Here is a 13,271-nt window from a genome sequence, read left to right on the forward strand (position 1 = left end):
TTTCTTCCAAGAACCGCTCCACATCGGTCTATAGGTTGTATGTAGTATTGCAGTTCAGCCACATTTAACTCACCAGACACAACCCTCGGATAGGTGTGGAGCTGTTTTGGGAGAAAGAAGCTGCTAGATTTTTTTTTTAGTTATTAATTTAATTTTTTTGTGTAATTTCTTTTTTTTTTTTATCCTGTAAAATCTCTTTGCTGCAGTATCCCAATCTTCCAGTAACTACTTCTTTTAGGAGAAAAATGACCTATTAAGTTCCATAAGCTCGAAAATATGTTTAGTGTATTTCAGTGTCATATGTAATCACCAGACTTTAATCCAAAAGAACATGTGTTTGGACAGAAGATTTGTGGAATACAAAATATGAAGGAAATATGTGAAGGTATCATGTCAACTTGGAAGAAAATCTCTAAGGAAAGGAGTTGTCTCCCGCTTTGGCCTAGAAAGGTTTTCCTAACAACCACTCACTCCAGTTTTGAAATGTGCGTGTGGTTAGCTATGTTAATGAGCTTGACTCTCTAGATTTATTTAAAATAGTTGCAATCCCACTCCAGTAGGAGGGTGGAGTAGGTTTTCTAGACAAAAGTGTTAGGATTAATTATGCGACAAATTTATCAAACCTGTGATAGTTTATAAACGTGGCATAAAGTATTCCAACGCAGACTTCAAATATTCCCCTCAAGATAAATATCCCCTTGAGTATATAAGCAATGGCAATATCTGATGACTGACCATCCAATTACCCCAATTTTGGAACCATTCGGGTGTTCCCCTTAGACTTTGAATAAGGCTACTTTTACACCTGCGTTCGGTGCGGATCCGTCTTGTATCTGCACAGACTGATCTGCACCGATAATGCAAACCCTTGTATCCGTTCATAACTATTCCGTTTGCATTATTCATAAATAAATAAAAAAAGTCCAAGTCAAAACTGATCCGTCTTGACTTACATTGAAAGTGAATGGGGGACGGATCCGTTTTCAATTGCACCATATTGTGTCAGTGAAAACGGATCCATCCCCATTGACTTGCATTGTAAGTCAGGATGGATCCGTTTGGCTCCGTCGTCAGGTGGACATCAAACGCAGCCAAATTGATGCATTCTGTACGGATCCTTATCCATTCAGGATGCATTGGGGCTGAACTGATCCGTTTTTGGCTGCTTGTGAGAGCCCTGAAATGGATCTCACAAGCGGACCCAGAAACACCAGTGTAAAAGTAGCCTAACATATACAAATGATACCCAAATTTGTTTATTTTATTTTTTTGTTTTGTTTTTGTTATTGCTAATAAAATAATACCATTCTCTCTTCTACCAGCTCTCACTAATAGAATGGAGTGTCTTCCTAGCACTTACATTTTAATTATTACAATTTGAAGATTTTAATTTTTTTAATCATAGTATTGTGTTAATGCACACAAATTTTTTTGAAAACAATAAAGTTATTCTTTACTATTGAATGTATTCATTATATGTTTGGCAATTTATATAAATGGCAGTCCTCAGAACTGCATTACTAGTTCACTTAAATATGTGTTTGATCCTAGCATGATTGATAGTTGTAATTTTATACATTTCTGCTAGTAACGGTTTAGGGAATTATGGAATGTTATTAAAGGGGTTGTCTGGGTTCAACGCTTACCCGAACATACCCCCATTTTCACCCAGGCAGACCCCTCATATGAGCATCGGAGCATTTCAAAAGCTTTTTATGGAGATCCGGTGGTGTTCCGGGCTCCATAAAGCTCCATGTAAAACAACTAGGGCAGCGCTGAAGCCCACCTATCAATGCCGGTGGCTTCCCCGGCAACACTGCTAGGTGGAAGCCTCCTCCTAGCAGTGTGAAAATATAAATAAACTAGCCCTTACTCTGCACGATCCAGCACTTTTGAGAAAGTGATGGTATATTGCTAGGACGATGTTAGTCTGGCCTCTGGAACCCCCATTCATCCTGAATAGTAAGGGGGTCACTGTTTTAGCACTGCCTCACCTTGAATGTATTCCTCTGCACAGTGGCTTGCCAGACACCTGCTGAGCAGAGAATTGGAGTACAAGTGAAAGGGGAGAATCATTGCACTAACCAGCCCCGGCTATTATACTGTAGACGGAACTGTGAAATTCCAGGGCCTGTTTCCACCACCAGGGGCTTCTGCAAATAGCTGATTCATATTAATGATCGGTCATCAAGAACTCATTATTAAGTGTAACACAGCGGTTTGTGGACTCTGTCACTAAACAGATTTGGCTTAGGACTACTCCTAAGGGCATTATCTAAGTGGCCCCAGTGGTCTGTACCCTTTCACCGTTGTACATGGATCTGGCCTCCGCTGCAGGGGAACCACCAGGCTGCTACTTCTTGGAGTAATCTCCATTCAGTGACCGCTGACCCAGGCTGATCAAAAGACACTGGTGCGTGTCACCAAAGGGGACAGGCAGAAAGAATTTTAGTCAGTAGGAAAGCAGACCGGTAAACAGGCCAAAAGTTGAGCAGGCAGCACAGGGTCAATGGTATAAGCAAGCAAAGGTCAGGGCAGGTGGACCAGGTACAATATAGTAAATGGGCAGGAGTCAGACACAGACAATTAAACAGCAACTAATACCTTCACAGAGACTAGCAAGCTAGGCAATCTTTTTGCTCAGGCACCCTTCCACATAGAAGATGGCCTAAATACCATGGAAAGGCTAGCCTTGTCAGTGCCAGAGAGGACTGCAGAACGGTTATGAATAATTTTGTGTTTACTATTTTGTGGCTGGTTTGGTAATATTTTATTTTTTTCTCAAACCTTTCTTCCACAAACAGGTCAAAATTTGGGATATTCCAAAACCTTTTGTAGCCAAGAATATAACCAATGCACGGAAAGAACTCGTGGGTCATTCCAGGAGAGTTGGTCTTATAGAGTGGCATCCCACAGCTAGTAATATCATAGTAAGCACTGCCTATGATTACAAGGTAAGGCACTTGGATGAGGATTTTTGAAGATATTTAATCCAACTTGCAGATAGATAAATTTACGGTATGACAAATCATGCCCAGATTAAAGATTTGTTGACAATGGTTTAGAGAGGACCTGACAGTTCTGTGAAATGTCTGTTTTACTAAGTGATTTTCTTCTTTGTGAAACTACAGTTCTGGGCATCTTTTCTAAGAACCTTTTGATGTTTCTCTAGAGTTGGTCTCCAGACTCCTAGCTGCTTTTTATATGGTGAATGTAGTGTGTTCTATATGGTCTGAAGAAAGTGTCCATATGTCACTGAAATGCATTGCCTTTTTACAATAAAGAGACTCTCACTGTAATCAGCCGAGAGAAATTATTCTTCCTTCTATGGAAAGAATTACGGCCAGCGTCCATTCTGGGAATCCCTCTCCTCCAGCTGAGTTTGGAGACCAACCTTGGATCTACGGTACACGTTTGACCCTCTGGACAAGGACCAGACAATATCCCTAGATGGTGTGCGACAGAATGCTGGTCCCACTATATAGAGTTGTGCCTATTTAGCACAACTCCACCGGGTTAGTGCACGTCCAGTCACCTGGGTGCAAAGTTGGATTTATCACTTCTGTTAGCTACATACACATTGTTATATTATTTTTTGTGCTGTTTCTCTGTTATCTGCTGTCAGAGCTGACGGAATTTAGTTTTATTTACCTCTACAGGGAAGCTAGTGAAGCAAAATAACCTCTTACAACAAATAAAGCTAAACCTTATTATAGAGCAAGAGTGCAAATCCCATGGCCTCTGGTGTAACCCACATCAGTCAGGATAAGACATACTTGCCTATGCATTTTCCAGTGCATTGAAGTAGTCATTTTATAGCCGCTCTATTCTGTCTCTTCTACACTGCAGGATATGGAAGATGTCTGTGATGCACTAGCTGGGACTAAGAGGAGCCGTTGTGACTGGCACAAACTGGGGGCACTGTGGCTGGCACCTGCTGGAGAGCTCTGTAGCTGTCATTGTTATAGGAAAGCGCTGTGGCTGGCACTGTGATGGGAGAGCGCTGTGGCTGGCACTGTGATGGGAGAGCGCTGTGGCTGGCACTGTGATGGGAGAGCGCTGTGGCTGGCACTGTGATGGGAGAGCGCTGTGGCTGGCACTGTTATGGGAGAGCGCTGTGGCTGGCACTGTGATGGGAGAGCGCTGTGGCTGGCACTGTGATGGGAGAGCGCTGTGGCTGGCACTGTATTATTTGAACAACTTCAGACAGGTGCATTGACACACTTGTCGATTCTCTTTTTGCTTATCTTCAAGTTTGTCATGCATCAGTTTTACCTGAAGTATTTCTTTAAAGGGGTTGTTCATTCCCTTTCAGGTACAGGGAATCATACTTATTTGATCCCTGCTGCTGGGTTCCTGATTCTGGCAAGTGACACGTGTGATGAATCACCGCTGTGGCCAGTCATTAGCTGCAGCGGCCACATGACCAGCATCAAACAGAATGGACACAACAGGAGATCAGAGAGCTGTAGCGGTGGTCGGCAATCCCTCCAGGCTGGGGGATTTGCCTGAAAGGCCTCTAGGGTTGAACAACCCATTTTAAGTTTTAATTTCTGATTATGAAAATAATATAATCTTTAATGTGGATCTTGGACCTCTTTTTATATTGCAATATATTTATACAATTTTAATTATTAGATTGCTGTGAAGTTTTATGGTTTCCTTTTTTTTTGTAATGTGACATTCTTTAGATGCACTTTGTCAAATGAAATAAAAACAAACTAATTTCCAACAAAGAGCATAAAGATGTGTCTGCTGCTCCCTCTATGCTTCACAATCCACTCCCAGTTGGTGATATCACGAGAGGGGTCTTCAGTCTGATTTCAGCTGAGCATGTCTGATCATTACTCATCGGAGAAAAGTATTGCTTTCCTTGAGGACATATGTTCAATAATGCCAATAGCTGTTAATGGACTTTCTCATGTCAAAGGGGTCCCTGGAGCATAACTTAGTGGAGAAGGAAGATCTTTGTGGCCTGATAATGGCAGCACTGTTCCTGAACCACTAAGGGATGTCTGAATAGATTATATGTTATAATGTCCGATTAAGTACTTATATATTTGTTTTTCAGATCATGATATGGAATCTTGACACCGAGGAGCCAGTAATTTACAGTCCTGTCCGGACAATAGAGTGTCATAAAGACGTCATTCTCTCTATGTCCTTCAATCTAGATGGAAGTCTTCTTGCTACATCATGCAAAGACAGAAAAGTCAGAATCATTGATCCTCTTAAAGGACGCATTATACAGGTATTGTATATTTTGTTACTAGCTTTACCTTTTTAGATGATCCAGGTCAGTTTTAAGTCATCATTCTGATCCATATACATATGGTGTTTCCTGGACCATTAAAGGGGTTGTCCAGGAATTTTATTTAGATAGCCTATCTTCAGGAGTTGTTTGAAGCTCACTGGAGCTTTGGGAGTGCTGAAGCTTTCTCACTGCCTACCAAACAGTGTGGTACATTGTATAGTGGCTGTGCTTGGAATTGCAGCCCAGCCCTATTCACTTAAATGGGTCTGAGCTGCACCCAGGCCATGTGACCGATGTACAGTGACGTCGCTGGCCTAGGAAGAGACCTAAACACTCAGCACCATGATCGGTTGGGAAGGAGGGATTGGTTGTCAGACCCCCACCAATCAGATAATTGATGACCTATCCTGAGGATAGGCCATCAATAGCAAATTCACGGCTAACCCCTTTAACTTGAAACTAAACTCCACTCACATTACTGTAGACAATGCCAGTCTGTGGCACATGCAATGTCTGCATCTTCCAGTCAAGTTAGCATGCGCATTTCACCTATAAAATGCCACTGAACAGCAGTTCAGCGAATCACATTGGATGGAAGTATAGCCGACTGACGAGGGTTATACAGCTACTTGAAGCGCCCGTCATCAACCAAGAGAGAAATTTAGAGCGACTAGCAGCTTTTTAAATAAAAAAAATTATATGTAAGGACCTGCTTTATCTGCATACATTATCTGTTTATTTCCCTTAAATCTTTAGTTTTCTTTTCTACAGAATGATGGCAATTATTTTTTATCACTGCATTTTGCATATTTTGGGCTAAAAATAATTTTTTCTATTTGGTCTTTATTAGAAAATATTGAGCCGTTCTGTCACAAAAGGTTAACGGTTTGTCTAGCTGTGTGAATTGTATTTTCACTTTCACTTTGTACCTGTCATCTAATAAACCTTATCTGTAAATTACTAAAAGCTCATAAACACTTTAAGCCACATTCTTATCAGTAAGATAAGAATTGAGCTATAATAAGTGTTTAGGAGGTCAGAGATAAGGAATCATCAGCTGAGCTGCCTGATGGAAAAGAGTAAAAATTCAGACCCTGCTACTAGAGAAAGTCAAGGCTGCACAGAAACAAAATTATTAAGGCTACTTTCACACTTGCGTTCAGAACGGATCCGTCTGGTGTCTGCACAGACGGATCCGCTCCTATAATGCAGACGATGAGATCTGTTCAGAACGGATCCGTCTGCATTATAGTTTAGAAAAAATTCTAAGTGTGAAAGTTGCTCAGACGGATCCGTCCAGACTTTACATTGAAAGTCAATGGGGGACGGATCCGTTTGAAATTGAGCCATATTGTGTCAAATTCAAACAGATCCGCCCCCATTGACTTACATTGCAAGTCTGGACGGATCCGTTTGCCTCCGCACGGCCAGGCGGACATCCGAACGCTGCAAGCAGCGTTCAGGTGTCCGCCTGCCGATCGGAACGGGGGACAGACGGTGCCAGACTGATGCATTCTGAGCGGATCCGCATCCACTCAGAAAGCATTGGTGCAGTACGGATGCGTTCGGGGCCGCTTGTGAGAGCCTTCAAACGGAACTCGCAAGCGGAGCCCCGAACGCTAGTGTGAAAGTAGCCTAATAAAGACCATGTGACGTGAAAAAAAAAAAAATTTTAGTTCAAATTGTGTTAAATTCAATAATAAAAGAAATTGCCCCCAAAGCTGTACATGGCTTTTAAAGGGGTTGGCCACTTTCTGGTTACTGTTGACAAAACCTGTCCTAATCACACAGGAGGACAAGTTACTTCACAACACTGAGGTGAAGAGCTGCCTCATCCTCCTCTCCTACTTGTCAGGGATTATGATTAGGGATGAGCGAATCGACTTCGGATGAAACATCCGAAGGCGATTCGCGTAAAGCTTTGTTTCAATACTGTACAGGGCAAGCTCTACGTAGAGTATTAGAATGTATTAGCTCAGATGAGCCGAAGTTATTGCTTCGCGTAATAACTTCTTGCTCTGTACAGTATTGAAACAAGGTTTTATGCGTCTATCCTGTCCATCCTCTGTACTTCATGTCTTCTCATGAACTCCATTCCTACAGAGATTCAGCTGAAGATCTTATCTGTATTCAGAATCATGATCCAGGAGAGGAGGATGAGGATATATCTGGCTATGTATTAATAATAATAATCTTTATTTCTATAGCGCCAGCATATTGGGTACTTTAAAATTCAGAGGGAACATGTCCAAAGTAAATGGACATTACAGATTGAATAGCATAACATGCAGTCAATGGGGTCTTTTTGGATCAGTCACAGCAATTTGACCTCTGCTACAAATGGAAGCCGTTACCCTAGTGTGAACAGAGCTTAAAGAATAACTGTCGTATTTTATATTGTATTTTTTGGGAGTATTGGATTGTGGTGATTAATATCACCTTGGTGGCCCTATTTCAACTTTTCACTGTGTATTTAATTACCCCTTAATTCCACATTTTTGTTCTCTGTACTGCCTACTTTTACCTGTGCTTAAAATGGGGTTGCTAGGCATGTTCCATCTCTGTTGAAGGACGGAGCACGCAGCGTGCAAGGTCACATTACTGACAGCCAGGGACTGTAAGTAAATTATTAAAGCCAGGTCCTCCCCAGCAGCTGATAACAGTGCCTGGGCTGTGTGCACTTCTCCCTGTCCCTGCGCTTGGCAGATGCTCCCTCACTCAGCAGAGCTGGAGAATGCAGAGTGAAAGCAGCGCAGACCAGGGAAGGGAGAGCTGTCATCTGCTCAGTGTATAAATGAAAGCAACATGTGGTAAGAGGACCCCTTTGTGCTGCAGGAGATTAACCCTTTAGGGGGAGGGCTCTGGTTACTGACACTTTTGGGGGGCTATTGTTACTGGCTAGTGAGGGCAGGCGGGATTAGCCTCAGGGGGAGGGCAGTGGCGGCCATCTTAACTGAATAGTGAGATTGCAGTTTTATGCAGACTGGTTGCTAAGGGCTGAATCTTATTAAATATGGGGTAAGTCAGTCTAATAGTAACTGATTCTGGAATATCATGTTATTAGTAACTACATATATGAAAATTGAAATTAGGGTCTAAATGTGACCGTTATCCTTTAAGACATAAGGTTTACTCTGTTTACTTTTGTTTTCACCTAAACTAAAATATATAATCCCAATAAAGATTTTTATTTTATAAGGGTACTTTCACTCAAGGGTACCTTATAATATCACCTTGGTGGCCCTATTTCAACTTTTCACTGTGTATTTAATTACCCCTATATATATTTATTTTATAAGGGTACTTTAGCAGGCTGTGGTTTTATCTCCGTCCAAAATTCCGGAATACACTCGCCGGATCCGGCATTTTTTCCCATTGACAAGCATTAATGCTGGGTCCGGCCCGAGTGTTCTGGCAAAGCGGATCCGGCATTGCGGTCTGCGCATGCTCAGACCACAAAAAATGTGAAAAAAATAAATGCCGGATCCGTTTTTCCAGATGAGACTGGAGAGACGGATCCGGCATTTCAATGCATTTGTCATACGGATCAGGATCCTGATCAGTCTGACAAATGCCACCAGTTTGCATGCGACAGAACTGCCTGCCGGAATCCTCTGCCACAAGTGTGAAGGTACCCTAACTTAGCCTGAGAAAGTACTTCAGTAATTTGATTGTCACCATCATTACCATTTGCACCTACAAATTCTATTGCTACCTGTTACCCTTACACCGCATGACCACATAGGAATCATAAGTTTTGTAGTTTGCAGGTATGTTTTGCTGACAGTCCTGCCTGCAATCTGCCACACTACTCAAGAAAATTTTGATTTTTGTTATCCACCATAGAATCCATTTCTCATCTCGTTGATTGAGGGACACAGCAAAAACCTTGGGTATAGCTGCTGCCACTAGGAGCCGAACACTAAGCAAAAAGTGTTAGCTATACCCCCAGCTACAACCGCCACTGAGCTAATCAGTTTGTACGGTAGATGTTGTAGAAAAAAAACATTAGTAATAAGAAAAACGAACCTCTGCAACCAACAACATATCCATATCTGATCCAAAGGGACAATAATCCAGCAACGATAACATGCACCATGCAGATAACAGATGGTATGCAATAGGGGTGGGTGCTGTGTCCCCCCAATTAACAAGACGTGGAAGGGATTTTAAGGTGCATAACAAAAAAAAAATCCTGTTTTCTCATCTGTGTCATTGGGAGACACAGCAAATACCTTGGCGTAGAGCAGTCACCGTGAGTGGGAAGACAAAAATGAACTGTAGTAGTGTGAGTGCTGTCAGTGCACCGCAGCTTGCAGCAGCCTGTGACCAAGAGCCTCATCGGAGGATGTAAAAGTATGCACCCTATAGAACTTCATGAACGTGTGTAAGGGGGACTACGTAGCAGCCCTGCACACTTACAAAGAGGAGGCCTTGTGCCGTACTGCCTAAGAGGCTCCAACCATTCTGGTGCCAGGCACTACAAAGAGGGAGTTCAACTTGCGAAAAGCCCCCTCAGGCTCCTGGCCCCGGTAGCGACTGCAACCTCTGCGCCCCCTATAGCTACGCCCTCGAGTGCGGGCACATACGAACATGGGACCAACATAGATGCCTTCAGCTGCCTAGAACACATCCAACAGGTCAGCCAGTTTCATAGATACAAATCTGCTGGCAGATGCCCTTTAACTGTTGTAGAATTTGTAAAAAGCGTATCATAGACCGCCACACACAGTGCTATTCCGTGAATATTATATTTTAAAGGGGTTTTCTGAGATTGTGATATTGAATACCTATTCTCAATATCAGATCAGCTGGTGTTCAACACCTGGGATCCCCGTTGATCAGCTGTTTGCAGACCACCACGGCCTCTTCTGAAGCCAGTGACGTCACGTAGCCTAGGAGCAGATGTGTCCTATTCAAGTGAATAGGGATGAGCTGCAATACCAAGCACAGCTGTTATCTGATGGATGGAGCTGTGCTTGGTAAGCTGCAGTGAGCACCGCAGCCTCCTCAAACAAGATGTCGGACCCCCGCTATCCTGAGGATTAGGTCATCAATATCAGAATCTCAGAAAACCCCTTAAAGGGATTCTGTCACCTCCCCTCAGCCAAAAAACGATTTAAAAGCAGCCATGCAGCACAGCTTACCTGGATTAGGCTGTGCTGTTTTATCTTGAAATCCGTCCAGCAGTTACTTCAAAAAACGACTTTGATCAATAAGGAAATGCGTCCTGAAGGTGCCCAGAGGGGCGTTTTTTTCTTCCTAGTGAGCCCAGTACCGCCCCTCTTTCAGTGCCCAGCCCGCCTTCCTTGTACTTTCTAACCGCCGCCCCCAGCCTGCCACAGCCTCCCCTCCCTCTCCTCCCCCTCCCTCACGCCGAACGAAGTCTCGCACAGGCGCAGTACCCACTGAGGGCTGCGCCTGTGCGATCATCAGGAGACTGAGGGCGGCAGCTTCATCTTCGTCACTGGGCATGCGCCGAGCCCAGTGACGTCCGATGCTCGCTCTTCCCTCAGTCAGCAGGGAAGAGCGAGCATCGGACGTCACTGGGCTCGGCGCATGCCCAGTGACGAAGATGAAGCTGCCGCCCTCAGTCTCCTGATGATCGCACAGGCGCAGCCCTCAGTGGGTACTGCGCCTGTGCGAGACTTCGTTCGGCGTGAGGGAGGGGGAGGAGAGGCTGTGGCAGGCTGGGGGCGGCGGTTAGAAAATACAAGGAAGGCGGGCTGGGCACTGAAAGAGGGGCGGTACTGGGCTCACTAGGAAGAAAAAAACGCCCCTCTGGGCACCTTCAGGACGCATTTCCTTATTGATCAAAGTCGTTTTTTGAAGTAACTGCTGGACGGATTTCAAGATAAAACAGCACAGCCTAATCCAGGTAAGCTGTGCTGCATGGCTGCTTTTAAATCGTTTTTTGGCTGAGGGGAGGTGACAGAATCCCTTTAAAGGTTTTTGGCAAAGCTAGTTGGTAAATAGTTGTGTACAAATTATAGTATTGTTTGTATTTTCCCCACTGTTAATATATTATTATTAATAATAATAATAATATTATTATAATGTACATGTTGCTTTTATAGGAATCTGATGGTAAGACTCACAAAGCCAGCAAAGTTTTGTTTCTGGGAAACATGAAGAAACTGATTTCAACAGGGACGTCTCAGTGGAATAACAGACATGCTGCCCTCTGGGATCAAGTATGTATTATGATGTACATGATGAAAGACTATAATTTTTAATCTCTGTGGGGCAGGGGTAACAGTACTGTACACAGCATTAAAAATGACTGATTTATAAAGACCTTTTAGCTTTATACCATACTGAAGCATAAGGTCTGCCTAAAAGCTTTTAGGGCAGAACTCAATTGTCACTTATGCTTTTTGTATACTGTATGAAGTGTTCATAGTGAAACATTTAAAATTAAGCATCTGGATTGTGGCCACAACTCGGTTCAATTGCATGCCTATCACATGTAGGGTTAAAATTGCATAGTCCTACATAAAGTGGGGCATCACAGGTTATCAAAACTATTCAATAATAACAGTAGTAACTCATTTAGTTACAGGGGCCACACTGTGTATTGTCATTGTAAGAGATCCACCCTTCTGTAGGTCTTATTTTATTTATTTAGTTACGGTAATCCTTGTACAAAGGAAAGGAAACATTACTAGGATCAGACCCCGTTTTGATGAAACATTGAAAAGCAGTATGAAGGCGCACTTAGATGGGATTTTCACATGATGGTTATTATTACATTCTATAATATTTGTATCCCTCACTAATTTCACCTTCCAAGCGGCTTATTCTTTGCCTATGTATAACATTATAAGCTATACCTGCAGAGCCCTCTACTGGTGGTAAATCAGTATAACTCCAATTTGTTCCCTTTGATCTAAACAGATCAATTTAATGCAGTAAATAAAAATCCTTGTAAATCTTTTTATAAGCAAAATTTCTGGTTTTGCCTACCGTAATATGTATTTTGTCGGTATACACTCACCTAAAGAATTATTAGGAACACCTGTTCTATTTCTCATTAATGTGATTATCTAGTCAACCAATCACATGACAGTTGCTTCAATGCATTTAGGGTTGTGGTCCTGGTCAAGACAATCTCCTGAACTCCAAACTGAATGTCAGAATGGGAAAGAAAGGTGATTTAAGCAATTTTGATCGTGGCATGGTTGTTGGTGCCAGACGGGCCGGTCTGAGTGTTTCACAATCTGCTCAGTTACTGGGATTTTTACGCACAATCATTTCTAGGGTTTACAAAGAATGGTGTGAAAAGGGAAAAACATCCAGTATGCGGCAGTCCTGTGGGCGAATAATGCCTTGTTGATGCTAGAGGTCAGAGGAGAATGGGCCGACTGATTTAAGCTGATAGAAGAGCAACGTTGACTGAAATAACCACTCGTTACAACCGAGGTATGCAGCAAAGCATTTGTGACGCCACAACACGCACAACCCTGAGGCGGATGGGCTACAACAGCAGAAGACCCCACGGGGTACCACTCATCTCCACTACAAATAGGAAAAAGAGGCTACAATTTGCACGAGCTTACCAAAATTGGACTGTTGAAGACTGGAAAAATGTTGCCTGGTCTGATGAGTCTCGATTTCTGTTGAGACATTCAAATGGCAGAGTCCGAATTTGGCGTAAACAGAATGAGAACATGTATCCATCATGCCTTGTTACCACTGTGCAGGCTGGTGGTGGTGGTGTAATGGTGTGGGGGATGTTTTCTGGGCACACTTTAGGCCCCTTAGTGCCAATTGGCCATCGTTTAAATGCCACGGGCTACCTGAACATTGTTTCTGACCATGTTCATCCCTTCATGACCACCATGTACCCATCCTCTGATGGCTACTTCCAGCAGGATAATGCACCATGTCACAAAGCTTGAATCATTTCAAATTGGTTTCTTGAACATGACAATGAGTTCACTTTACTAAAATGGCCCCACAGTCACCAGATCTCAACCCAATAGAGCATCTTTGGGATGTGGTGGAAAGGGAGCTT

At 43.0% G+C, this 13,271-nt stretch overlaps 1 protein-coding gene across 2 annotated transcripts in view; it reads left to right on the forward strand.

The window, feature by feature from the left end:
* CORO2A (coronin 2A) overlaps nt 1-13,271 on the forward strand; it is a 192,696-nt gene that overhangs the window by 139,587 nt on the left and 39,838 nt on the right. For both annotated transcript variants that reach the window (XM_044271266.1, XM_044271271.1), the window contains 3 exons: nt 2,805-2,954; nt 5,072-5,251; nt 11,332-11,448. In XM_044271266.1, coding sequence (XP_044127201.1) covers nt 2,805-2,954; nt 5,072-5,251; nt 11,332-11,448 — 447 coding nt within the window. The remainder of the gene's footprint in view (nt 1-2,804; nt 2,955-5,071; nt 5,252-11,331; nt 11,449-13,271) is intronic.

The sequence above is a fragment of the Bufo gargarizans genome, chromosome 1 (assembly GCF_014858855.1).
Source record: "Bufo gargarizans isolate SCDJY-AF-19 chromosome 1, ASM1485885v1, whole genome shotgun sequence".
Lineage (NCBI taxonomy): Eukaryota > Metazoa > Chordata > Amphibia > Anura > Bufonidae > Bufo > Bufo gargarizans.